At 46.7% G+C, this 27,873-nt stretch overlaps 1 protein-coding gene across 1 annotated transcript; it reads left to right on the forward strand.

Annotated features, from left to right (window-relative positions):
- The first annotated feature begins 4,093 nt into the window (after positions 1-4,093).
- LOC119461806 (mitochondrial transcription rescue factor 1-like) lies at positions 4,094-27,541 on the forward strand. Its single transcript, XM_037723181.2, has 4 exons — positions 4,094-4,493; positions 9,699-9,829; positions 17,447-17,519; positions 27,161-27,541. The coding sequence occupies exons 1-4, from the start codon at positions 4,266-4,268 to the stop codon at positions 27,344-27,346; spliced, it is 618 nt and encodes a 205-aa protein (XP_037579109.1). The 5' UTR covers positions 4,094-4,265; the 3' UTR covers positions 27,347-27,541.
- Positions 27,542-27,873: the final 332 nt, after the last annotated feature.

Here is a 27,873-nt window from a genome sequence, read left to right on the forward strand (position 1 = left end):
AAAATCTTGCAAAAATCCGCCCGCCTAGGCGGCAAAACAGGCAGAAAAACCGATTTTTTCGCCATGGCGAAGCGGAAACGTGGCGGAAAGTCGTTCTGCTCGACCGGAAGCTACACTAGCATGTAAACTTCCGGTCGTAACATTGAACATGGCACCAAAAGTGTAGGCTGCAATGCTGATCGACGCGATCAAGAACCACCCCTTGCTCTACGACAAGAGAAGTACTAAAACGTACTGTCAGCAATACTCGCGATAGTATTCAACGTCGCGCGACCGGAGGCGCGGCAACGAAGCCAACGGAGTCGCGTGACCCAACTTCTCGCGCTTTTGCAAAGCCAAGCGAACCCACCACCGCCGTTTCCGAGGTTTTCTTGTCTTCCGTTTATTCATTGTCCATTTCTAGAAAACAAGTAGGTAGAAGTATAAAAGCCATTTCTTCTTCCACTTCCATGACAGACAATGGTTAGGCAGATTCCTCGTTGGCGCTCCATAATTCTCCTCGCACGTGCACGGTATGTTGCAGAAGTCGCGGGGTGCTTTTCTCGTCGCGACGATAGATTGGGAGCGTAGGTCTCACGTAGAACGCGCAGGCTTCGGCGAGCCTCAACACAAAGGGCCAACCCGGGTTTTAGCTTTGGTGTTCCCGTTGCCACTTTCGTGTCCTGTAGGGGCCGAAAATAATACAAAATGATGTAATGTTATTACAACTTGTAAATAAAAGCTATTAAAAAAATATAATCACGCCTAGGCAGCAACCTGTGACACAGCGCTACCGCGCCCGTGTGAGGAGAATTACAGAACGCCAAGGAGGAATTTACCGAAGGTCGCAGATGACACGCGAAATTGCGCAAGATGATCACTTTTGATGACGGGTGGGTCAGTGAATGAACATACCGCTCGAAATAATGCGATAATGAGCGCCACCACGCCGACAAACGTACGCAGACTAGATGGATGTGGACGGAAGCGGCAGCGCCGGCCGCGGTGGTAGCAAAAGAAATGTGAACTTGGACATGCGCGGAAAATATTTTCCGGCCGCTTTGGCCTTTCCGGCTGCTTTGGCCTCTCCACCCGCTTGCCGCTTCCCAAGTGTGAACGTAGCCATAGACTGCAGCGCAAAACGTCTCTCGTTTGCGATTGCGCCCCTACGGAAGGCTGGTAGTTACTGTTGTGTTGCTGAATCCCAAACCAGCAATTACGAAAGGCTGGTAGTTGCTGTGGTGTTGTGGAATCCCAAACCAGCAATGTACACACCAAAGGGTTGGTGCCAGCAGTGACATTCCACCGACTCGCAACAGAATGCACGAAACAGACAGCCGACAAGCATGGATTACATGTGCGCAGTACAGCGTAAGTAAACTCTTGTTGCAGGCGCTGACAGTTCTCGTCGGAGTTCACGCGTCTTGAGAAATTGATTATGTGCACTATGCACTGAACAAGACCGGAGTTCATTCCTGCATCACTAGTGCACCAATCAGTCGAGATTCTGTGAGGTACAAGGCCGCTTCCTGTTTGCACCGGCCTAAGTGAAGCAGAAATGACTCGCACGCACTACTTAAAGTGCGTACACATGCCATAACTATCCAGTGCGGTGAAATATTCTGTACAATTCTGAATCTGTTGACGTAAAGGCAAATGACGGCTGCACGCTCGCACACAGCGGAAGACACAGCGGCCCATGCACTTGCCGCAGGAAATGCAAGGCGACGAAAGCTTCGTAAAAAAAAAAAAAAAAAGCATTACTCGTTTTTGCGCGTATTTCAGTTTTCTAGCGCAAAGACGCAGCGAACAAGCTATTGCTATGGGAGTAGGTATATAGCCTGTATGGTCACACGTGCATTTTCACGTGTATAGCCGTCCTTGACTTGTGAAACGCACTTCGCCCCGACGAGGACGACGCCATCTACGCTTGACGGAGATTAACAATTAATGATGTCTTCTCCGATCGGGCGGGTCGTCTCAATGATGCGTTTTCGAAGACTGGTCCATTGAGTGGCGCGATGAGAGACGGTTGCTCCAAACGCCCACTGTACCTGTCGTATTTACTGTATTTTACTGAGCTTACATTGCTTTTTACTTAATTTCTTCACAAGCATACACTAGAGCACTGCACGGGCCGATTTTTTCAGCCCGGGCCCGGCCCGGGCCCGTTATTACGTTGGGTGGCCCGCCCGAGCCCGATCAAAACTTTTATGGCGAGACCCGGGCCCGGTCCGGGCCCGGAAATAATCTACGTTACCCGCCCGGCCCGGCCCGCCACCCCTTTACCTTAGGCCCGAGCCCGGCCCGAGCCCGACTCGAAGCCAGCCCGAACCCGGCCCGAGACCGAAAAATAATGTTTTTCAGAGTTCAGTCGCCCGAGAGTAACTCACTGCACGTTACATGCACACCACCAGAAAGCCCGAGCCCGGCCCGGGCCCGGGGCGAAAAGCACACGCCGTGCCCGAGCCCAGCCCGAGCCCGTGAAAAAACAGTTCTACCCGGCCCGGCCCAGGCTTTCGGGTAAGCCCGAGCCCGTGCAGTGCTCTAGCACACACACACGCGAGGGGGGGGGGGGGGGGGTCCCATGGCTTTGATATACATACATAGAGTGTGCTTAAACTACCAATATTTATTATCGATCGCGTCACGTAGAGGAAAGCAGACGCTTGCCCCCCCCCCCCCCCCCCCCCCCCGGTCGGGCCGATGAATCCCCCCCGAAAAAAATTTCTGGCTACGCCCCTGGCTGAAACACAATAGCATATTTGATTAACCGTACTTCCTGCTACAGAATGTTTCCAGAAACATCTGTTTAACGTCTTCGCGTAGACCAAGACGTCTTTAGCCGTTTTAAGCCGTTCCGAGAAGTTTTTAAGACGTTTTGTGTTTTGTGGGCTGCATCAGCTTGGGATATCCAGCCAAGGACAATCGTCGAGTTTGCTTCTCAAAACTTGCGTCCACTACATGGCAGCAAGATTTGCTAAGGGCATTCTTGAAGCACAAATTGAAAGTAGCCCGCCTAATAAGCTTAGAATAACTTCAATGTGCCGACGTACTTACGGCAGAGTGGCTTGTTTGCTCGCGGCTCATACGACCAACACGCCAGTAGCGCACCCAGGATCTCTGCCGGGGGGGGGGGGGGGGGGGGGGGCGTGGACAGTTTGCCAATACCATCTAAACAGCACTAATTTCGATTTATTCAGGGGAAATTGTCAAAAAAATGCGCTTTTTGCAAGTGTGCAGACGATTGCGCGTCTTACATCTTAGTTGCAGCACTCATATACGTAAGGAAAGAAAAGGAGTTAAACAAAAGGGGGGCTTAAGTCGGCCTCAGGGGGGGTTACAACCCCCGAATCCCCCCCTCCCCCCCCCCCCCCCGTCGGTGCGCCACTGCAACACGTGTGGCTATCCTGAATATATGGTCCTATCGTCTGCAGAAGAGTAGCCCCTGTGGTAGCCCCTCTGCTTCTCTGTCTGCAGTGAAGTGGCACCAGATCTGTGCACAAAATATTTGTACTAGAGCGGCCGCTGCTGGTATTTTCTGAATCTTTGGTTATGGTGGCTAGACTCTAGCCACCATACTTTGGTTGCTTTGTTTCCATCTGTTCTGTGCGCGTTCTGCAGCTGTTTCGTAGTCGCGGTAACATTCAGAGAACGTTTACTTCTTTTGTAAAGACCCGCGCCCTTGGCAGTACGGCGTGCGCAGGCCCACCGGAAAAGCACCGGCGATGGAAAAATAGATCCGCGGCTAGGACGGTTTTCTGTTGTTTAATTTGTCCTCTCTGCCCAGTCTGCCGCTCTTTCGAGTCTCGACACAAAGCGACGGGAAACGGCCAGTGAGCGTCGAAAATGTGGTCGAAAAAAAAAAAAAAAAAACCCACACCGTCTATCAGGCGGTCAACCGAAACTAAAAATCTCGCACCACGGCTCAATGGTTCTGCGTGGTCACACATGGGCTGTGTAAATTTATAAATTCAAATGAAGATATTCTGCTGGTTTTGCTTGTTGATCAATAAAGCAGAGTGAGGCTGTGAAGAGTGCGGCTTCGCAATCGCCGCATGGACTTCGTTGCTGCGGCTCAGCTGTTTTCCGCTGAGTAGCAAGCACATGTTTAGAGACACATGTTCTTTGCTATGTGGCTGCGGTGGTGCGAGCGCTGACCTCACCGAATTTTGTTATTTAGCCTCCGGTGAATCGCAGGCAAGTCCATTGCAGTACAAACCGCGGAGTATCAGTCGCTCGCCACTCCTGCAGCCACAAGCCAGCCCTGCGTCGACCCGGGGACCATGCTTGCGTTGTGTGCCGTACGCGTGGTGACCCGCTGGTCAGTGCGCCGATGCATTCTCATGGCGACAGCGGCGAGGCCGAGCACAGCGAGGTCTCTGGCCACGGATCGATGTGCGTTGTTGCTCCGCGGTCATGCTCCCTCCCTGTTGACAGCTCGCACCGTTCCGTGCTTGCAGCCCCTGAGGAGCAAGTCCAAGAAAGCGAAGAGCAAGGCACCTGTCGCCCAGGTTGAGTAGCAGTTTGCGATCTTGCACCACGTTTTTACGGTCTGCCTGAAATACGTTGGTTGCCATAATTTGCGGTAGCTGCTAATTTTGTGTAAGCACTTTGCTCAGTTAAGTGACTCCCTTTATCGTACCTTTTACGTCGATGCTGAGAGTGGCCCTTGGTTGTATTAGTTTATGGTTAGTGTTGGCTGGCAGCATCGAAGACGCGTGTGAGGTTCAAAGAAAAATGAAGTTGCATTTGAAGTGCTGGCATTGATAGTGCAATTGAAGAAATTGACGGATATATGGTACTACCTCCGCGGAGACGATGTTCATAGACGAGCTCCGGAAGAATACTGGCAACCGATTAACCACGCAAACTTCTCGGGTCTAGTTGAAGGCATGTCTTCAAAAGGACCCCACTTCATAAAGTGTGCGCAAGAAAAAAAAAAGTGAAGGAGAATTTTTTAATCTATAAACTTTATTGTCAATTGTAAAACACGGCTGAGATTGATGGCGATAGTAGTTCTAGCCACCATAGCGATAGTGTGGCGCCGTAACTAGGGAAATGGAGAAAAAAGTATGGAATAAATGAAGTTCCGTTCAATTGCAGCTTCAACATCATGGACGGTAATTTTACTTGGCTGTGTATAAACACTTGAAAATGTATGAAACTGACACAGTGGGCTGATGTTGAGTCAAATAACCCACCCGTGTTATTGTCTGCTGCACATAAAGGTGCATCTTACTGTCTGTCTGTCGGCCCTGTTTTCTACACTGTCCATGCGGAGAGGTTTCATGTGTAGCGAGTGCAGTTTCTGCACTGCTCATGTAAACTTGCTGTTCAGTCTTTTGATGTAACAGGTGCACGTGGATGAACTGTGGCCAAAGTAGACCTCAATGACCCTTCAAGGCAGCCAAATGCATCTATAGCAAATCCACCTGCTGGGAAATAACTTTGTCACTGGCTAATGCTGTAGTCGGTGTGAAGTCAAGAACACTTCGGTGGCTCCTTCCAAGAAAACTTGATGTGCTTGCATGCCATCCTGTAGCGCTTTGAGAACTAGTTTCCTTGCATTTTGGGCAGCTGCAAGGTTGAGCTGCCACAAGCCATATTTATTTATTTATTTATTTATTTATTTATTATTTATTTATTTATTTATTATTTATTTATTCATTCATTCATAGCACCCTTAAAAGCCCCAGTTAAGGGTATTACATAAGAGGGGGGGAGGCAGTACAAACATAAAAGTGATTACAAAGTAGTAGTTGCAAAAAACAATAGAACGAAGTACTGAACAAAATATGCTACTAGAGTTTTAGCTTGTAAAAAAACAAGTTGTAGAAGATAATGACAATTTAAAAACAAAGTAATGCACAGAGCACAATCATGGTGAAAATATGCATGCTCACATAGACTACGGTAGACTATGGTATTAATACAAGTATTTACTACTAACTCACAACAAATAGAGAACTAATAAAAAGGCAACTAATAGTGCGTAGCATCTCATGAAATTTTACAGGGTCAGGTTTAGTGGCAAAATCGGAGGGCAAGCTGTTCCACTTAGTGATAGTGCAGGATATAAAAGAGCCTGGAGATTGCAACTTGTGACGTGGTATGTTCTTCATCTTGAAATGGTGATCCCCACGTGGAACTACAACAGGCGGGGACTGAAAAAAATTACCTTGAAGAGAAGTGTGATGATAAAGTATGTGAAGCAGACGAAGACGCATTCATTTGTGGCGAAGGAATGGCGATTGTAAATTGGCATGTGCTTTTAATGATGAAACCCTAGTGTAAGATGAATAGTTGGAAAGGATGAAGCGAGCAGCCTGGTTTTGAACAGATTCAATGTCGTTGATGATGTGTGCCGGACTCAAATCCCATATTGCCGATGGGTATTTGAGCTTCATGCGGATTAGTGGAGTGTAAGCAAGATTACGTATTTCAGCAGGAGGCATGCCTTAAGTTTCGTTTCATGATGCCAAGAGAGCGATAAGCAGCTGCAAAGGTGGAGTAGATGTGATGGTTCCACGTTAACTCATAATGTAAATCAACACCTAGATTCTTATAGGTTGAGACAAGGCCCACAGCTGCTAATGGTAGAGTAAGAGTAATTATACAAAGTGGAGACTCGGGTGGCTTGATTAGGAAAAGGCATAAATTAGTTTTACTAAGATTTAGGGGCATTAACCATGATTTACACCACCTGTTAATTGCATCTAAATCATTTTGGAGAGCTACATGATCGTTATCACAAGATATGTTACGATGAAGTGCACAATCATCAGCAAAAAGTCTAATGCGGGATGAAGCACAGTTAGGTAAGTCATTATGGTATAATTAAAGAACAGTAATGGCACAAACACATTACCCTGAGGCACTCTGGACGTGACGTGACTAAAGGTAGAGTAAGAGTTGTTAGCAGAGGTTCACATTATTCTAGATGCTAAGAAATCAGTTATCCACTCTAAAACATGAGGATAAATATTAAGTCCTGAAAGTTTAGCCAGGAGTCTGTAATGAGGCGCACAATCGAAAGCTTTGGAGAAGTCTAGGAATATGGCGTTAACCTGGAGTCCGGCTTCAATAGATGATTACAAGTCGTGAAGGAATCCCACGAGCTGTGTGTTACAAAAGTAGCCTTTTATAAACCTGTGCTGGTATTAAAATATTAAATTGTGATCTTCAAGTTGATGACTTGTGAATGAATGATGTGCTCCATAAGTTTGCAAATTTTGCTGGCTAATAGTACTGGTCGGTAGTTAAGGGGTGAGAAACGTTTGTTGGATATATAAAATGGGTTGACTTTAGCTGCTTATCAGTGTTGAGGAATGGAACCAGCGAAAAGTGATTGCGTGAATATTGCGGACAGTACTCGAGAGCGTGAACAGCCAACATGCACTAACGGCCGAGGTTGGTTGCTGCGAGGACCGAGAAGACAACTCATTTACTGGCGGTTTCAAAGTGGGGGCCAGAGACATGCTTGAACGTATGTACACTTTGGATCAAAACTATGTAGACCAGGCTTTGCCAAATAAAAAAGGGAAGCTCTTTGATGCTTTGGCATATAACCTGAAACAGAAGTCTGCAGTTCAGACGCAGTAGTCGTTCTGATACAGTGGCATTGCAAACATTGTAGAGCGTTTGTCAGTGTTAGACTGTAGTGCGAGTTGCAAGAAAATTCGTCTTCCTATTATTTTTCCACAAAACCTGGTCTGCATACTTTTGATTGTGGGTGTATGTTTAGGTTAGGTTTCATTAATTGTGACCTCTAGCTCTGGCAGCAGGTTGTAGGATTAGGCTTGTCAGTAATCCGTAACATATTACAGAGCGTAGACACACGTGCTTGTGCCTCTTTGTCACTCATCTGTCTTTCGCGTAGTATTTACTTTTGGCAGCAATTTCACGTGAGTCCGTTTTATCGAGTACTTTGCACAATGCCAACTTCACAGAGTGCATCAATCACTGCATGGTTGACTTCCAGTCGATGGGATGGAAAACTACGAAAGGTGGCAAAGCATGAGCTGTACATGGTCCTCTAGAAGTGTCACCATGCTCCCCTTTAATGCAGACACATTCTCTGAGCAGGAGCTTAACAAAATTGCTATTCGTGCACAAGAGGCAATGTGAATAGAGGAAGATTAACTGGAAAAGTGTCTGATTGGCTACCTTGCACAAGAGAGGGGGTAACAGCTGGGAGTAGAAAGAAAAGAAATTATAACTCTCCAGCCATAGAGGCTGATTGTTTATGCTTCACAGTTGGCTTGTAACTGTTCCCTTTCAAGGTAAGATATTATTTCACAAAGTTTTTCATTTGAACCCCCTTTTAAAAGAAACCCTTCTTGCCCCTCCGTGTTATATTTCGTCCCGCACTGACCATACCCTCAAAGTCGGGGTGCCTTTGTGCCGCACAAACCGGTACAGTGACTCATTCATCCCTAGGACAAGCATGGACTGGAATCGCCTTTCCGCATCAGTCGCACTCATCACCGACCCGACCAACTTCAAGACCGCTGTTCAGAATGCCATTTGTTAATATTTTTTGTTTGTATTATTACTGCATTATTTGTTTTTTGACTCCACTCCTTTCTGTAACGCCTTCAGGCCTTGAAAGTATGTGAAATAATAAATAAATAAATAAATGTTACAAGGCTGACACTGACACAGTTTTGTTTTTGTTTCCTGTTGCTCGTGGTGCTGGCAATTTTTCAAAATTATAAAGAGAAACAATACGAAGAGTACTAAGTGTGCACTTGTCTTAGCCATGTAAGTAATGTAGCCTCCTTGTTCATTTGTATCTTGAAGAGAGAGAAACGAGCTTTACTGAATATATGTGCACAGATGCTCTTGCAGTTTCTGTTAACTCTTTTCTAGAGCTTGCCATAATGTATGTGGATCCAGCTGCTTGCATAAAGAAATTTGCTCATAGGTAAATTTACTCATGGCTTCAAAGATTTGCACCAATGACAGTAAGTTGTCAAGTGACAAAGGTTAAAAGTTTAACTGTTGCTCCCATGTCACTTTGACAAATCATTGTGTGGCAACCAGTAGCGCACCCAGGATCTCTTCCAGGGGGTGGTTGACAGTTTTCCAATACTATCTAAACAGCACTAATTTCGATTTCTTCACGAGAAATTGTAAAAAAATGCGCTTTTTGCGAGTGTGCAGACGATTGCGCGTCTTACATCTTAGTTGCAGCACTCAAATGCGTAAGGAAAGAAAAGAGGTTAAACAAAAGAGGGGGTTAAGTTGGCCTCAGGGGGGGGTTACAACCCCCGAATCCCCACCCCCCGTCGGTGCGCCACTGGTGGCAACTTGCTGTTGCTTGTGCAATGCTTCTCAAGCATTGGTAATACATGTTTCGTGCGACCAGCTAGCAGTCCACAATTAGTGCACCCGGGTGGCTAGCTCCAGCTTTGGAAACATATTGTTTTATGGGCTTGACTTTACATCTTGCTGTTCTGAGCGAGACGGTCCTTGTGGATTGGCCGCTTCAGATATGGTGCCACATACATGCACCCTATCCTCTTGAGCTGACATCCGCAAAGATGTGCTTAGTACCGAACGGTACCATGCATGCATGTTTTGAGATACCACCATATGGAGTGCTGAAGCAGTTTTCACCTTCTTTTTTGATGCAAAGTGCTTCAAAGGTGAGAGCATGCAGACGTTTTGGGCACTTGTGCTCGTTTCTGATGGACTTGCACCTCGTTGTGAAGGATGAAGAAGAGGATGAGGACGAGGAGGAGGAAGCAGGGAGCCAGGAGGAAGGAGACAATGAGCGGCTGGTCTTTGTGAGCTCACTCCGCATAGACAGCATTATGAAAGCTGGCGTCAACATGTCCAAGACGTACGTATACGGTTGGCACTTCTCCTGGCTGCCCAATGCTGCCATTTGGGTACGGTAGTGTCTTATAGCTGGCAATGCAACATGATTCCCAAAAACTAGACATATGACTGAAGACTTGCATGGTGACGGCATGCAGCAATATGAAAGGAAACACTTTTGCCCAAGGAGCTACTTTTGTAAATGTGTAGGTCAGGCAATGCGGTGAGGCAGGCTAGTTGGTGGCTTGTGTTCATGTTTGCATATACAGAAAGAGACTAGTAGACTAGAGAAGCGCTGGGCATCAACTGAGTTTATTGCAGTGTTACACATAAATACATAAGCGTACAGACACAGGCAAACTGCGCAACCGAGAGTGCCATCGCTCATATCATACACCTGCCATATATTCATTTCCTACAAACACTTAGACTACACAGAAATAAAGCAAGCGAAACAATCACCACTGCACGCAAGTGACCTTGCTTGCGGCTATTTGCTATGTAGCAGTTCTCATGTTGAAGAACGAGGTTTATGGAACTGTTATTTGAGCACAGGAATGAAGAAAATTACCAGTTTCAGAAGCCGACTGCAATGGCATTTCACTTTGGCTAAATTGGTTATTAATCGGTAGTAGTACACCCTAATGAAGCAATGTTGGCAAAGCTGCAAGACTGGTAATTCTTTAAGTTTCATATAATTAAACAAAAGTAAACAGTAATTACTTAGACAGTAATTTATCAGATAATGTGGGCACCTAGCGGTTAGCAGTTATGAAAATCCCAGATTATAGCCCGAAATTTTTAGCGCACCACGGCCACCAGTCTCCTTTGCCAGCCAGTCTCCTTTGCGCTCGTGAAGCGGCAGCCAATGGCGACAGCCGAAGTGGGCAGTCCACTAGGTGGACTCTTAAAGAATACCCCCCCTCCCCCAGATATCAGGTAGGCACTGCGCTGGTTCTCAATGTTCTGGGATCTGCTGTTGTGCCGTGCTACGTGCCTATGATCGAGGTGACGGGAGCTCCCACCTCTGTGCGACAAATCAAGAATTCAACGCGCGGGGAGACTTCAAAAAGCACCGATCTTTGCCGCGGCGAAGCAATAGACGCGTGTCATTTCAAGCGGCACCAGGTCTTCCCCCCGTGGAAAGAAGAATACAACGTGGGTGACGCCAGAAACCGCCCGTCTGGGTCCTGTCGACGAGGAGTCGCCAGGGGGACTGCGACGGCTGACCACTCGCCCCTCAGGGTCATGTCGACGAGTCGCCACCAAGGGGATTTAAGGAGGAACCGGCCCATTGTTAAGCAGAGAGTCGCCACCGGCCGCCCCGTCGGTCTGGTGCGCTCTTACCAGCTCTTACTGCTTTTACTAGCTATCACCAGCTAATAGCAGCTATTACCAGCTATTACCTGCTATATCTGTACATATTTGTACATATTGTATAAAGCTTTCGTCTCCTCTTCGCCTGCTTCAAGACTCCGTCTCTCGTCGCCGACCCCGAGTCACAATACTGCTTAATTTCCAGGAAGTGGTAATGGTGGTGGCTTTTGTTCTTTCTTTCACTCGTTCTTTCGTTCAGTTTCGATATCAGAAATGTATAATGCGATACATCCACTTATATTTTAAATGTAAAGTTTTGCACTGAGGCTGCAGTATACATTCACTATCTGAAACTAGGCTTTCCATGTGGTCCAAAGTTTTCTTGTTGTAGTTGGCCCTTAAGTGCAAATATGGTGTTGTATATGTGCACCGTATCATCATCATCATCATCAGCCTATATTTATGTCCACTGCAGGACGAAGGCCTCTCCCTGCGATCTCCAATTACCCCTGTCTTGCGCTAGCGTATTCCAACTTGCGCCTGCGAATTTCCTAACCTCATCATCCCACCTGACTTTCTGCCGTCCTCGACTGCGCTTCCCTTCTCTTGGTATCCATTCTGTAACCCTAATGGTCCACCGGTTATCCATCCTACGCATTACATGGCCTGCCCAGCTCCATTTCTTCCGCTTAATGTCAACTAGAATATCGTCTACCCCCGTTTGTTCTCTGATCCACACCGCTCTCTTCCTGTCTCTTAACGTTACTCCTAAGATTTTTCGTTCCATTGCTCTTTGTGCACCGTATGCCACCACGAAATACAGCACATGGCTTTTTAATAGCTGGGTTGCCTCTGATTGAACAACACTCTGAAAAAAAAAATAACGCCGATCCTACGAACTGTAGGAATTGACGTGCGAAGCATTTTGCAGGCAACTGGCCATCCACCACGTTTGTGGTTCTGTGTTGCGCTGCTAAGCACGACGTCGCGCGATCAAAACAGTCCATGCCATCCCGTGCATTGGGGGCACGTTAAAGAACCCCAGGGGGTCAAAATTAATCCAGAGCCCACTGTGGCATGCCTCATAATCAGATTGTGGTTTCGGCATGTAAGATCTCAGAATTAATTCATTCTTCTAAGTTACAAGGTGGAACAATGTGTTTGTGTAAAGCAAGCAGTTGTGTGTTTGTTGATGTATGTGATGACAGAAGCAAAACAGCAGCGACAGGCGATGGCATTACAACAGTTCTTTCTTTACTCCTAGGAAGAAACATTACAAGCGGTTTCGTTACAACCTGGGCAGCTTCCAAAGGCTTCCAAAGATGGTACATTGTCGCACAGCATCTTCATAGCGTTATTTGCTATGAGGAAAGTACTGGGGAATGTGGGTCTATGCTGAACGCACTGCAGTCTAACACAGCATCTCAAAGTGTTAGCTGCCACAAAGCAAGATTGAGAGGCACTGGCACATTCCTGCTTGTGATACAATGACAAAGGTGATGTATGATGCTTGTTGAAGGAAGATTGGTGAGGAGAGGGGTATGGCAAAGAAAAGCAAGCCACATTTATTTAAAAGGCCCCTCACCAGGCCCCATTGCAAATTTTGGTTGTACACTGGAAGTTGTGAGACGTCGTCTAGGCAGCTTTTCACCAACATAATTTTAACACGACAGCGTTAAGGGCCTCGTGTCGCAGAAAATATAGTGTCGGCGTTGGCGTCGTCGTCCACTATAGAAAATTATATTTAGGTATATGTCTTGCCTTGCTATTTGACATGCGGCATATGCGGGTTATATTGCCACACCATTCAATCACTAAAGTTGCTCATACCTTGTCTTACTTTCTTTACAAAGTTATTCCTTGGAATTTTGAGAATGACATCCCACAAACAAATCTCATGAAACAAAACACTGACAGTGCATGCCTTTTATGTATGTGAAGTCTTCACAGACTGAAATGTTAAAAGCGCGAAACGATAACAGAAACCTGAAAATGATGTAATTTTTTTGGCGCGGCTGTGCACTACCTCTGCGATCGACCCGTGCGAGAGGCCATGTTTTTACCAGAAAGCTCGCCTTTGTGCATAGCGTTCACTGCAAGCGTTTCCTGGTAAACATTACAGTTACATAATCTGCAGTTGCCGGGAAGCATGTGAAGCAGCAAGGGATCTTTGAATGCTATCACGTTCCACTCTTAAAGACGAAGCTTAAGCGTCCTCCAAGTTTTTTCAAATGGGTTGATTGTTAGAGGAGATAGAAGTGAATGAAAGGTCGTGTTTCCATGCAGTCAGGAGGTCAGCGTCACTGCCAGCAGAGATACTCCTTCGCCTCAAATTAAGTCCGCAAGCAGCTTTCCTACTGCACCTCCTCTTTTTTCCCTTGTCTTCCTTTTTTTTGCTGCTTGGTGCAATCCAGTTGCAGTGTTGTGCATTCCGCATTGGATGATTTACCGAAGTCATATGCCATGGCCGGTGACGTTCCAAGCAGTACATTTTACGTAGAAGAATTTGTGCATGTGACCTTGACTTTCTGACTGGAAGCAGGCGTCCTTGAGAGGAAGGGTTCGCACTACGCATCGCTTTGATACTTCGTAGACAGGATCATCACCAACTGATCTATGCACAGGCTTATCGTTTTGCAATGGCCGAACCTGGTGAGGGACCCTTTAAGGCGCCTCACCATGTTTTTAAGGCCCCTCACCACCCCTCACAATTTAGGCGCACACCTAGTAGCATATATATCAATGATGCACAATAGGATGGTGCTACAGTTAAACCTGATTATAACGAAGTTTTTCTATTCCCCGCCGTTACTCCATAGAAGCACATGTATTTGAGACCTCTACGTAACGAAGTGGCAGTGGAAGACCCCCTCGAAATGACGAATTTTCCCCGCCGACAACCTGGAGATTTTGCCCGAAATTTTGTCATTTTTGCGCGAGCAGCAACCGGAAGCACCGTCTCCGGAATGCGAAGCGGCAGCGTCGCGCTTGGGGCACTCGAATTTACGGCGACTGTGAGGCGAGTGCACGCGTGCGTGCGTGCGAGCGTGCGCGAGGCGGACTTGCATCCCTCAACCCGGCAATCTTGTCGCCGCGGGCGTGACCGTTCCCCCCTCCCTTGATTCAAACCTGATCCCGGCGCTTGCTGCAGCTGGCCTAGCCCACCAAGCCGGCACTCTCCTTTTCCAGTTGATGTTGCCGAAGAAAAAAAACAACCTTTTTTTTTTCGATGCGCTGGCAGCGCCACTCTTTGGTTACTGCGCAAATCTCTGCACTTCACTTCATTAACCTGACACTATAGGTGACACTATAGGACCGTTTATAGTCTGACGTAATGCGCGCGCGCGCACGCACGCTACGTCACGTTGCTGAAAATGACCCCCTCTGTAGTCGAGCGCACTGGCGCAGCCAAGTAACCGGCGGCTTCCAACGCGCCCCGACGGGCCCGGCGCCGAATTGGCTCCTGACCCATTTGCGCGTTGGTCGCGCCGACTGCGCTGGCCCACAATGTCATTTCACGCGAAGAAATAAAGGCGCCCAAGCCGCTTTGCCGAATGTCCAGCATTGTCGCAATTCAGTGTTGCTACAGTATTTACGGCGTAAATGTTGACCTACCATTCACTGCACAAAAGCTAGGATGTGTTAGCCAAGCTTGTTTTAGTCTGTCAAAGGTGTGGTTGATCAGAAGTGACCTTCAGAACACCCGTTCATTTCTGCTTGTCAGGGCAGCAATGTGAGACCACGAGCTCTAGCAACAGTTAGTATGTCCATTGTGTTTCTGGCACTACCTGTTCACAGTAGTTAAACATACTGCACCGTGTGCCGGGAAGAGACGGACAGAATGTGGCGATGAGACCTCAAGATTGATAACAAAAAATAAGTGTGGAAAGAGTAGTTTCATCATCATCAGCCTATTTTTATTTCCACTGCAGGGCAAAGGCCTCTCCCAACCATCTCTAATTACCACAGTCTTGCATCAGCTGACCCCATCCTGTGCCTGCAAATTTCCCAATTTCATCACACTGCCTAATTCTCACCACCTAAACACGATCTGTGCTTGTATCGTCTTGTCGCGCTTTTTTTTCGTCAGTATGGCATACCAACTTGCCCAGCATTCAGTACTTCTAATTCTTTGCTGTCCTCGACTGTGCTTCCCATCCTGTGCCACTCATTTTCCAACTCTAACAGACCACTCGTTATTTGCGTTATGCATTGTATAGCGTTATATGGAAAGAATAGTTCAGTGCTCAGCAAAGAGGTGGCAATGAAATTTAACGCAAACCTTACCTTGCCCGTCCCCCCTCCCAACTTTATGGCTGCTGTCTTGCGTGATGTGCCAATCTAGGAGATACTGCAAAGCGAGGTGACCTTGGCCAACCAGAGGCATTGTACACCAAGAACAGACGTGAGCTACAAAATGGGGCGAAAGTGTGTCCCACTGCAGCAGAGAGAGAGAGGGGCTTGAAGGAAGTGTTGAGAAGAGCATAGCTTGGAACGTGAATGCACACTTGCTTGCATGGTAGCTTAGCAACTATGATGTTGCTCTGCTAAACTTGAAGTCATGGTTTCCATTCTAGCCGTGGCGGCTGCATTTCAGTGGGGGGCAAAGTGCAAAAACATTCGTGTTCTTAGGTGCACGTTCCCAGATGGTCAAAATTAATCCAGAGTGTCACACTACGGTGTGCCTCATCATCGGATCATTGTTTTGGCATGTGAGACCAAGAATTGATTTTTTAAATTTAACACTAGGTCGTGATCGCGACACCAGGTGGCAATAATGCACAGTGAAAAGATGCAAGTGAAGCAGGATTGCATTCATCTTCATAAGTTTCTTTTTCTGTTTTTTTTTGTATGCCATAAGGCAGCCCCCCGCGAAATGAAAACAGAAAAAAAAGTTCAGTGGGTCGCACCGTGTTGTGGGTGGATGCAAGTACACTGTGTGCGACTTCAGTTTGGTGCGTAGCAAGTGCGATAGGCTCTATGTCTGCGGTTTTGGAGCAACACAAGTTTACATTTAGTGAGGTGTTTACCAAAAAAAGCCTGTCCAACTTGGTCATGTGCTCCTTGTTTGCAAATGACCACTGAAGAAGAACAGTGCTATCCACAAACACCACAGGAAGCTTCACTTCAGTCAGTGCCCACAGTCTGTGGGATCTACATTATTTTTTATTCTCTATCACTGCTCCTCCATACTTGCCAACTGTCCCGAATTTACTGTAGTGTTTATGAATTCGGGCTCATTCTATAGTTAGACGAATGTTACATCACATATTAGGAAAAATAATTTCTGTTTGTGAAAATGTTTTAAAGGCGTTGAAGGATGGCACAAGCGCTAGATTGAAGAAAAAGATATGCATGCAGAAAGGAAACTACGATAGTACCTGCACCATCACTTCGTGGCAATGGAAGGCGCTAAACAGACACTAGTCGCTGCAAGCAAGTTTGTTGTGACAACTTCCAGAAGCAGGCCTAATTTGCCAAAAGCAATGCTGCTGAAAAAGTCACTGTGATCTGAAAGCACTCTATTGCTTCAAAGTATCTGCTATGCCTAACTTGCTGCTCCTTGTGGTGTGCATATAAACAAATAATCATTAATAAAATGTGTATTTATCCCCACAAAAGTTGCGTGCTCAAGGCAAGCATAAAAATGGCCGTTGCTACCTTCCATCCTACCCTCTCACCCCTCCCCCCATCCTCACATTGTCATGTCTGTGAGTATCTTTACAAGTTCTAAAGGGACACTAGAGATCTAATGTGTTTAAGTCAGTTTAGATGGACAAACACTTCTTTCAGAACTCTTTTCTTTTTTTCATTATTTCGTGGCAAGAAGTTGATCACTAGAAAAGAAAATTAAGGTCAAACTTTCATGTTTTTAATTTGGCTATGAAGCACAAGCACCCGTACATCAGTTTTGACGTCAACACATTTAGAAGTATTCTTGCATTTGAGCGGTTGTGGCTCATTATAAGTTATTTATACCTGCTAAATTCACTCTTCGGCTCTTTTAGAATACAACATAGTTTGTCTTTACTTATAAAAGACCAACCGTAGGCCCAAGCAGATGCCGTCAAAAGCTTTGACGTCATGGTGAGCCACTGTGTGGGAATGCCACCCACATTTTTTTTTGCGCCTTTCTCTGGCTTATATACCAAAGCCCTCTTGCCTCGTTATGAGTGCCTTTACTGGTTATCGTAGAAGGGTAGCTTACTAACACAGGTGAAGTCATGTTTCTATTTAGTGTCCCTTTATAGTTCACAGGTTGGCAGGTATGCTCCTTGAAGAATACACAAAGGCATGTGCACTGCCTTGTTCTCCTGTGCAGGAAAGTTCTCGAGAGCTTCTACGATGGCAGCATACGCCTAAATGGCCAGAAGGTCCCCAAGAAGAGCACCCAGGTGAGCCACGTTTGCGACCTTGCAATGCGTCCTATGCTCATGGATTTTTGACGCACTGAAAACAAGTGCAGTCTCGTGCTGCTGTGTGCTCCTCAGCATGGCTCCTAAAGGCCAATTGCAACCATAGTTTTACCGTGGCTAAATTGGTTATAAAAGAGTAATGCGTACCACTGAAGCAATCTTGACAAACCTGCAGAGTTGGTAATTGTCTAAATTTCTTATTAGAATGTAAGTAGTGCATATGTACATAAGTAGTAGTACATAAGCAGACGCATGCACCTGGTGGTGAGCAATACGACTCGTGATCTTGCAGGTCATTCTGAGGAGCCGCACATTCTAAGTCGTGCGTCGCTTCCGGCGAGCTGTAATGGTGGCATTTCTTTCTTTCATCATCAAAACCAGCTATTTTTGCAAGTTTTTCATGACGAATTCACTTGTATTTCAAGTGTAAACTTTTGCATGCGGGCTCCTTTATGTCCACACCATATTAAACTAGGCTTTCAATGGGCTCCGTAATTTTGTTGCCGTTGGCCTTTCAAGGCCAACGATGGGAATCATTGGCAGTACTACATAATTTGCCCATAAGCGTCACCGCGCAAAAGGGTCATGTAGGACAACAGAAGAGACAAAGACGAAGCGCCAGTCCAGCCATAGAAGAGTGTACATGTCACTGTGCGGGGGGTGTGCTAAAACTAGGATTGAATGTGGCACACAAACATGCGACTCATGTTTAATGGGTAGCACATGATCTCACAGCCATGCGATTTACACTGTTTATATTTCTGCGAGTTTAAGAATTTGTGACAACAAAACAGATGGTGTACCAGTGAATATCCCATGTGTTAGCACATAGCCATGTTGGTACGTAGCTATGCAATAACAGATATAGCCACGTGGCTATGAGATCATGTACCCATTGTATGAACATGTGAAATTTCATTAAACACCGGTCACTAGTGCACTCCTTTATGTGCCACACTCAGTCCTTGTCTTTTCAGAAACGCGCTGCACAATATGAACTGCCAACTTGCCCAAGAAGCAGTATTCCAGACATAACATTTTCTGATATGGGCATGAATTATCACAGTGCCAAATTTTCCTCTAGTGTATATAAAATAGCAGGAAATTGTGGCCTGTGCCATACATGCACTGTGTATGGACCTCGAAAGACGTACTGCTATTTATTTGCTCAGCACCCTTGTGAAGGTGCTTAATGGAGTAAATTGTCTGCCCTGCGAACCACTCTCAAACATTTGGCTGCCACTGTACTCGAACCTTGATATAGTGAACATGGATAAAGAACATGGAATGATCGCATATAACAAATTAAATCTAAAATGTGGCTCACCAATGCTAGTATGGAACGAATATATGCTTATAACGAAGGCATTTCCGCACCAGATGCAACTACAGTAGACTTCTGTTAATTTGACTCCGGTTCATTCAATATTTTGGTTAATTCAATCCATACCAAAGGTCCTTGCTGGTGACAATGCATTTCTATAAGCCCAAACTTTCATTAACTCTATCTTAAAATTGACCTTTGCAGGATAATTTGAACTTGACCAGCCAGCAAGCACGCGCCTGGCCCCTATAGTGACCCTGATAGCGACCCCTTTAGTGGCAGCTTGACAGCGTCTGTTCCGGTGGAGCTTAGGGTGAATGCATTGAACACGTCATCTCTCGTCGAAAACACCTATTTTCGGCCCGCCCTAAGGTTTTCAAGCAATAACCGTAGCTGACAATGTCTGATTACAGTATTTACACAATTCTAACATGTGCCTTTTCTTGCTTTTTAAAAAAAAGAATTTGGCTCTAAATTGCCTGTGCAGGGCAATCAGACACGAAACCAAAACCGCCTTTGCAACAGTCATGTGCTTTACTGTACTGCTTAACACGTATGTACTACGGCAGAGCTGACTTTCAAAAACATGTGGCAAAACTTTGAGAAAACCGTCCGTCATTGTGCAACAATTTTTCTTGCTAAGAAATTGGGTACGTGTTAGATTTCTACTTTGTTTAGGATGTCATTCCTACGTTAGTTTTCTACTTGGGACACATAGAAAGTGGGTGCTCGTTTGATTCGGGGGTGTGTTAAAATTGGGCAAATACTGCCAAGTGAATCATCAGCGGTGTGTTTTGGTATTTTTTAAATATCTTGTTTAGGGGGGGGGTTTGACCCACCGGATAATTCGATCAATTTTGCCAGTTCCGTCAGAGTCCAATTAACGTAAGTTGACTGTATAACAAGGTTCAAGTGTATTATTAACTGCAAAAATGCACGCAGTAGTTAAATGACTGTAGCAGTTGGCACACCTTGCTCCCGTGTGCGCCAGTGTAAAGAAGCAGATGACACTGAAGGGACACAATAGTGCAGGGTTTGTAACACGACATGACATTGGCAGTCATGAGGAGGAAGAGGCAAGTGTTGGCATTAGGCGAAGTGTAATAGGAACTGTGCATTTAGAATGAAAGTTTGAATTTTTAAACTTATTTGCAAGCACTGCCCTTTTACACCAATTTCTTTTATTATTTAAAAGGATGCTAAAGAGCAGTGTCAAACTGGATTTATAGATTACTCTTAGTAGAATACAAGCAATAGACATAAAAACGAAAGACAAGTTTTACACGCTAGCTCATTGTGGCGTTTTGAAATTTCAACAGTGTCTGCTCAACACTAGTTATAATAGCCTGTTTAGTGCAAGTATTTATTGTATTTGCTCGATTCTAGCACGCAATTTTTTCAAAAGAAATTTGCCAGAAATATGACATGTACGTTAGAATCAAGTACAAAACCAAAGTGCAATGGATGGAATCTGAATTCCAACTCCCTATCTCTAATCCTACCTTCCATTCTTGAAGGCAATACTTTGTGATATTGTTGGCAGCAGAAGTTTGTCATTATTGGACACCACCTATAGCTGGTGTCCAAAGTGACCGTTTTTCAGATCGAAAAAGATAAATATGCAGATCCAAAGACAGTCTCAGAATCTGTGTGAGGCGAAGCTTTCATGAAACATTTAATCAAATGTTATAAATTTGCCCTTTTCATTCCTGCGTTATTGCAATAAAGGAAACTGGTGCCTTATGCAATCTGCCAATCATCTCAGAGCTATTATAGTTGAGGTGAGCGGGAATAGAAGTGTGTGTGCACTTGTGGCCTAATGGTTAGAGCATCGTGCACGCAGTTAATTTTTTTAAGTGTGAGCTGTTCCACAAGACAGCCGCAGCACCCTGCAGCCACAGTAAGGAAAGTTGGGGAGGGTTAGCTTAAGTAGTTTCGCTTAAAGGGATACGGACACGAAATCTGAAAAGTTTGCGGAAATGCTGAAAATGAATCCCCAGTGTGTGATTACACCGAAAAGAAGTACAGTTAAACCTGCTTATAATGAACCTCCATATACAGTAAAAGCTCGATGATACGATCACGGCTAATACGAATTTCCGGATGATACGAATTTTTCTGTGGTCCCGGCCGAGCCCCATTACTTTGCAACGTGCTAGAGAACGGTTGTTACGAATCAATTTTCAGCCTGCGTCGGTTGATACGAATAAACGCCGCCCCACCGACAGCCGCGAAAGAGAATAGCACGCAGTCACGCGCTTTCTCTCCTTCTCTTTTGGTGCGGAGGCGCGGCGCTGGACAGCGCGGACTCCGCGACTAGGCGCGAAGAGTTAGAAGCGGTGGCGCTTTTGGTGCTTTTGTACTTTTTCTCCTTTTCTGCGAGCCGTCAGATGGAGTGGCTGCTGCGCTTCGGGCCGCGTTCTTCGTGTTTGCGCCATTTTGCCTAGTCGCAGCGAGCTATGTCTCGCAAGCGGAAAGCACTCTCCTTTAAAGAGAAATTAGACATTCTTCGAAAGGTCGATGAGGATCCCAAGAGGAGCGGACGGAGTTCGCTAAGGAGCTAGGCCTCGCAACGTCAACACTGAGCACAATTGTTGCACAGCGAGACTATCATGAAAAACGTGCTTTCATTCAACGTCAACGCGAAGCAAGCGAATTCGAACACGCTTATTTCGAACATACCGCGCACCGACAATGCTCTTAGCAGCGCGCCAAATCACGCGGCGGCGCCTCCGACCGGCATTGCTCCGACACCGCCATAGAGCAAAAGCTCAGGAGAGACCCCTCAATGCCGCGAGCGAAGGAACGGGGAAGAAAGAACAAAAAAAAAGAACCCACGGCGGAAATTTCCTTCTCTCTCAAAGTGCAAGGTCGCCGTTTCTGCATCGCGCCGGAACAAGCGTGTACGTGCCGACTAGAGTGTTCTAGACAACCGTATTCTAGCACACACTAGTGCAGACGTCTCAGCCGCGCGGATAAAATGGCAGTGAACCCTTCTCCTCTATTTTCTAGTCACATGTTGACCTTGCACGCTGCGGCAGCAGTGCAGAGGGAAGCAGCGGCGGAGGCACAGTCGGGCCAAAGAAACTGCCACGCCCGCAAACGCTCGCTTCCCGATAACGGCACAAAACGAAACTTCAGGGGGCGGCTAAAATAAGCTGGCGCCAGCACGGCGGCGGGCACGCACGGAGATGTGCGCACGGAGTCGAAGGTGAGAGAGCTACGAGGGAGTTGAGAGGGAGGGCGAGGGGAGCCACCGAAGCGGCAGAGTTGACGCGGCCAAATCCGCTTCCCTGCCGCCCTCCTCCCTCACCTTCGACGGTCTCCGCGCGCACCCGTGTGCCGGCGCCGCCCGCTCGCTCCCTGAAGCTTCGTTTTCTGTCGTTATCGGGAAGCGACCGTTAGCCGGCATGGGCAGTTTCGTGGCCCGCGCTTGCTATGCACTTGCGCGCCGCGATATTTCACGACTCGCACCGTTCGTGCATCGTGCTATGGTGCGCGAATACTTCAAAAATACGTCCTTTTAATTCGAACAAATTTTCGGGCCCCTTCGAGTTCGAATTATCGAGATTCGACAGTAGTTTTAATTGTGTTTCGATGATACGAATTTCGGCTAATACGAATATTTTTCGTGACCCCGTGAGATTCGTATCATCGAGCTTTTACTGTAACGAATTCCTGGATAAAACAAAGTTTTTCTATTCCCTGCCGTTACTCCATAGAAGCACATGTATTTGAAACCTCTACGTAACGAAGTGGCAGCGGGAGACCCCCTCGATATAACGAATTTTCCCCTCCCGACAACCTAAAGATTTCGCCCCAAATTTTGTCATTTTTGCGCGAGCAGCAACCGGAAGCACCTTCTCCGCCGCGACGGAATGCGAAGCGAGCGCACGTGTCCGTGCGAGCATGTGCGAGGTGGGCCTGCATCTATCGACCTGGCGATCTTGCCGCCACGGGCGTGACCTTTCCCCCTCCCTTCATTCAAACCTGATCCTATAGCTGGCCTAGCCCGCCAAGCCGGCACTCTCTCCTTTTCCAGTTGATGTTGCCGAGGCGCTGGTACACGCTGTGACACATCACACTCGATGAGCGCGGACACGCGCTGTCAAAGGCTGGCGGCGTGTGGAAGCGCCGCTGGAGAAGCGAGCGAAGTGACCTTCGTGCTGTTGTCTACTGCTTCAACGCAAACTGAGTGCCGAGATTACACATCACGCACAAAGCTATGAGCCGCCGACGCACCTACACTGCTAGACTCTGCCCCAACGCAGATCGCTTTCAAGATACGGCCTGCGCGACCGAGTGCCGCCGCGCAGTATGCAGTTGATGCCAGAGTGCAGTACAACGCCGCCCCGCTATCCCTCCCCCCTCGCTCTCTCGCCAGTGCCTCGAGCACAACGGAAGAAGGCGCGCTTCCTCCCTGCTTTTCTCGCGCGCGCGAGATTTAGATGCGGTCGTCGACTCCCCTCGCACGTTTTCACTTGCACATACAGCATACGGCGCGCGGCGACTGCGTTATCGCCCTTGGACTACAGTGGCTAGAGAGAGAGAGGTTTATTTGAAGAAAGGCAGAGAGGTCGGCTTGAGCGTTAGTTTGCTCTGGCCTGCTACTCTACACTGGGGAAGGGGGGAGGGGATAAAAAGAGCGATGAATGATGATGATAAGATTAGGAAGTGCGTATGTACAGTGGCTAGAATTCTAGCCACTGTACTTGGACTTTATGCGGAATATCTATGAGCCAAAACCAATTATAGGGCCACAACGGATCATAGTCACCATCTTTAAATAGCAAATACGGATCTCAAGGGCCATACTTTTGCGGGCGGAAACCGAAAATACGCCATAGTTGTCGCCCCCGGCACTTTGGGTGGCCAATGCCATCGTCAAGCCACCAAGCCAAGCGACATGAAAAGTCAAAATGGCCGCTCGGGCCGGCGCGGGGTGGCAGTTCGCAACGTATGATGCGAGAACGGTCCCACAGTTGCGACGCAACAGCGGGGTTGCCAATGCATTGGGTTCTATGGGAGCTGTGCTGGGACTGGCCGAAAACGACTTAACAGGCGGGAAAACGCAGCCCCCGGGAACGTAACAGCGGAGTTCTACTGTAACACTATACGACGCTACGACGCCATCCTGACGCTTGCTCTTTGTTTCCGATGCCTCGCGCTTGTGCAAAACGACACGTGTCCACGTATCCGGTACCTGGTGTGACGTTCCAAGGATGAGTGCTTCGACGAAAACGGAAAACGGGTGCGCGTTACAATTGAGGGCGCGTTAGAATCGAGTAAATACAGTAAGCGTTTCTTTCTAGAATTTTCGTGCCGAACCTGCATATAACGAAATCCTCTTTATAACGAAATTTTCCGGGAATTTGTCAATTTCGTTATATCCAGGTTTAACTGTAGTCACTTGGCTCATTTTTGAGCCGATGGCTTTATTTTAAGCGTTTTTGTGAGTGCGCCTCACCGCCCGACCCGCGGGAGTTGGAAGGCGTGACGTCACGACCCCCTTGTCGGATAGCCAGCCTGCCTGCCGCGGTCATTCGAAGCGCGCCGACGCCGCCATCGCGAGCATGGATTCGAGTTCTGGCACGTCTACCAGCGATGAGTACACGTCTGAAGACGAGGACCATTCCAACTTGCCAAGAAATATTACCGCTTACGGTTACGAGCCTTCCGCGTCAAGCGACGAAGAAGAGCGGGTGGCTGTGGAAGTGCCGGTCAGGTTTTCGCGAACAGTAGCGCGAATATATCGCTCTGCACCAGACACTTGTGCAAGAATTATTTGTCATTTCCTCTGTAAACTTGCTTTTTCAAGAGCGCTCGCAGGTGAGGCAGCTGCGGGGTACTTCAGCACTGCGTGGATGACTGAATAGTAGCTTATGCCGTCGGCATGAGCAACTGCTGTGAGGTATCAGTACCTCCGAGACTCTCACGTCCACTTTGCCAGCCGAGCGACAGATGGCAGCACCTGTCTCGCATTCTCCCCAGTTTTTTCTGGTTTTAGCCTGTGGAAAAGCAGAGCTGCATGTGTGTGATCTCGTGAGTCGCGCTCGCTAGCCTTGTATTGTTTCATTATGCTTTGCCAACATTTTTAAAGACATTACTGCCTTCGTGCCCAGCCTCGGGCAGCTCTCCCCAGCCTCGCCCTCACACTGCTCAAAAAGGCTGCAAGTGAACGAAAACAGTACCGACATCTTTTCGCCTCCTCTTTTCCAATGCGCCGCTGATCATTGCTGCCTTGCGTTTTTATGAGAAGACCGATGGCACAGCGTCAGGCTTTAAGCATTGCCTTTTGAGCGGCATGCCCAGGCTTTTCAGCACAGCCGGGCTGGTCACATAATCATCGTCGACGAAGTGGTCCGCGCAAATGAAGTCATTTTTTATAGGTCTTAAGGCTGGGCGTGATGGCTGACAGGCACGTATCCAAAGTTTACGCACCTTCTCGTCCCTGGGAAACGTGTGCGACAGCGTGTGGCGACCGACGATGCTGTTATAACAGCCTTGGGCGCAGCAATGCTTGGGCATTACGGGAAGGCACATGTAATAGCACTGACAGTGACAATGTTTCAGACGGACGACGTGCGAAGATCGCCGACGAAGATAAACAAGTGCTGCAAGGGACCGCAACCACCGGAAAACACTGCGATGACTGTGACCGACCTTGGCTGCGCGCGCGCACGGAGGGAGTGATGACGTCAAGTTTCAGGTTCTGCCGGCGGCCGCTTGGAGACAAGGCGCTCCAGAAAATCGAAAAAAAAAAGACGTTTCTCGTTCTTTTTTTCAAAGCAGTTTGTTGTATTCGTTATTCCAAACAGTTCAACTTTTGTTCTGACGCGAAAAACCGCCCGCCAACTTTTGTGTCCCTATCCCTTTAAAAAAAAAATTTGTTTCTCTCTGGTACCATGAACATCTGGTGAACTTTTCAAGGGCATTTCATCTTTTTCTTGTATAAAAATCGGGGTATGCGTTACACCCAAGGGCACATCAGAATGGATTAATACAGCATGTTGCTCTCTAAAAAAAACAAAACCTTATTTTTAGAAAAGCGACCCGAATCTGCCGTCTTACCAGTTGCACTAGCACTGCACTTTGGGTGTGCAATTCCTGATGGAAAGCAGCATTTCGATGCAGGCGAAATACAAAAACGCCCGTGTGCTTGCGTCGTAGTGCACGTTAAAGAACCCCAGGTGGTCAGAATTAATCCGGAGCCCTCCACTACAGCATGCCTCCTAATCAGAACTGGTTTTGGCACGTAAAACCCAAGAAAGAAGAGAAAACCTCAGAACTCTGATTTCCCTATTTAAATATTCATAAAATGCAGAGATGGTTGGTCTGTAATGTGGGTCTGGATTTTTTTACAAAATTCTTGAAAATCAGTAAGTTAAAAAAAAAAGTTGACAGTCACTTTAGCATACGTGCTAAAGAGCATGAAGGTGAAAGACTGCGCACTCACGAGACATTTATTAAATTACTTGACATTATCGTTCGAATGCATTGTTACTTCCTATGTTTTCCCCCACCAATGGTCGTGGGTTCGTCTTCCATAAAGGTCGAGGGTTCGAGTGCCCTATCTCAATTATCTGTGCCTTAATTATGTTCACCCTAATTGACACCAGAGGTTGTGGGTATGAGTGCCTTAATTATATCATAATTAAGGTAGAGTTAAGGCACTCAAACCCACGACCTTTGTTGGTGGCACCATGAATTTTGGTGCCATAATGCCGGACGTTGGATTTTTCAACCCATGAGCCATCCAAGGCTTCTGCCTTAAAAATAGAACCATAATGTTTACATATCCTTAACTCTACACAGAGCATCTAAATTGCGTAATTTTGATATGTAAATTTACAGCTTACATGAAATTGTTGCCGTATTTACGACAGATTTGCAAGAGTCCTACTCACATATATGACTGGCATATTTCATAGCGTTGTATACTGCACCAATTTTGCCTGCTTTAGAAGTATTATTAGGTGGAGTTTCCAGAACTGTGGTATCGTTTTTCATTGCTGAGTGAGAGTTGTAAACTTGATATTTGAGCTTTTTGAAATTTTTCAGTTTTAATCAATTTTTAGTAAGGAATCGATGGCCTAAATAAGAAAGCTGCTTCCTACAGTCACTAGAAACGTCTAAATGCAACAAGCGTAATCAAATTCGGTGCAGTGGTTACTGAGAAAAGCAATTTATTTGTTCTCATGTAGCATACAGATAGGAGCCTCCGAGCTTCCTCTTAAATGGACCGAGCCGAGTGTGTAGTGTGCCAGAGCACCCTGATGGCCGTTCTTCTGTGCAGGTTTCCATCGGTGACGAGGTCGACCACGTGCTGGGTTTCAGTGCACAAAATCCGAACTTGATGGAAGTCGACCGTGTCACTCTGCTGGCCACGCATCACGACCGTGTGACAGACAAAGGTCGATTCCAAGTGCGGCTACGGTGCCAACGACGACTTGTGATTGAAAAGTACGCAGACGAAGACTGAATAAGAGACTGCGCCTTCCCTCTTAGTCAACTGGTGTTGCCAGCCTACCACTAACATGCCAAGTCTGGAACTTGCAGCGACATGATGGCAAGCACTATGTCTGATTACAGGCCATGATTGAAAAAGCCACTGAACAGATGTTGGAACTTGGTTGTAGTTTGGCTATAAGTAGTAAAACAAGTTGCTTAACTGCCAGTTGATTTTTGTTCCTTGCCTTTTAAATCACATCTTGTTTACTAATGTTAACACCACAAAGGCTAATGTATTTCTGCTATGCTGAGCCTGATACCTCAAAATTCTTGTTTCAGCATGGGCTAATAAATTAACACAAAGTCCATAAATGTCTTTTTGATATACTGGGGCAAGTTTTCAGTTGTGCATGGTTCAGTAAAGCAATTACTAATTATTTAATTACTATATGAATTTATTTTACTCGCGTAACATTTAATTGATTCCCAAATGGTAACGAAACATGAAAGCACAGAAAAATAAGATAGCACAGTCGACGTCAGCATTTGCTTGTCCTT

The sequence above is a fragment of the Dermacentor silvarum genome, chromosome 8 (assembly GCF_013339745.2).
Source record: "Dermacentor silvarum isolate Dsil-2018 chromosome 8, BIME_Dsil_1.4, whole genome shotgun sequence".
In the NCBI taxonomy this organism is placed as follows: domain Eukaryota; kingdom Metazoa; phylum Arthropoda; class Arachnida; order Ixodida; family Ixodidae; genus Dermacentor; species Dermacentor silvarum.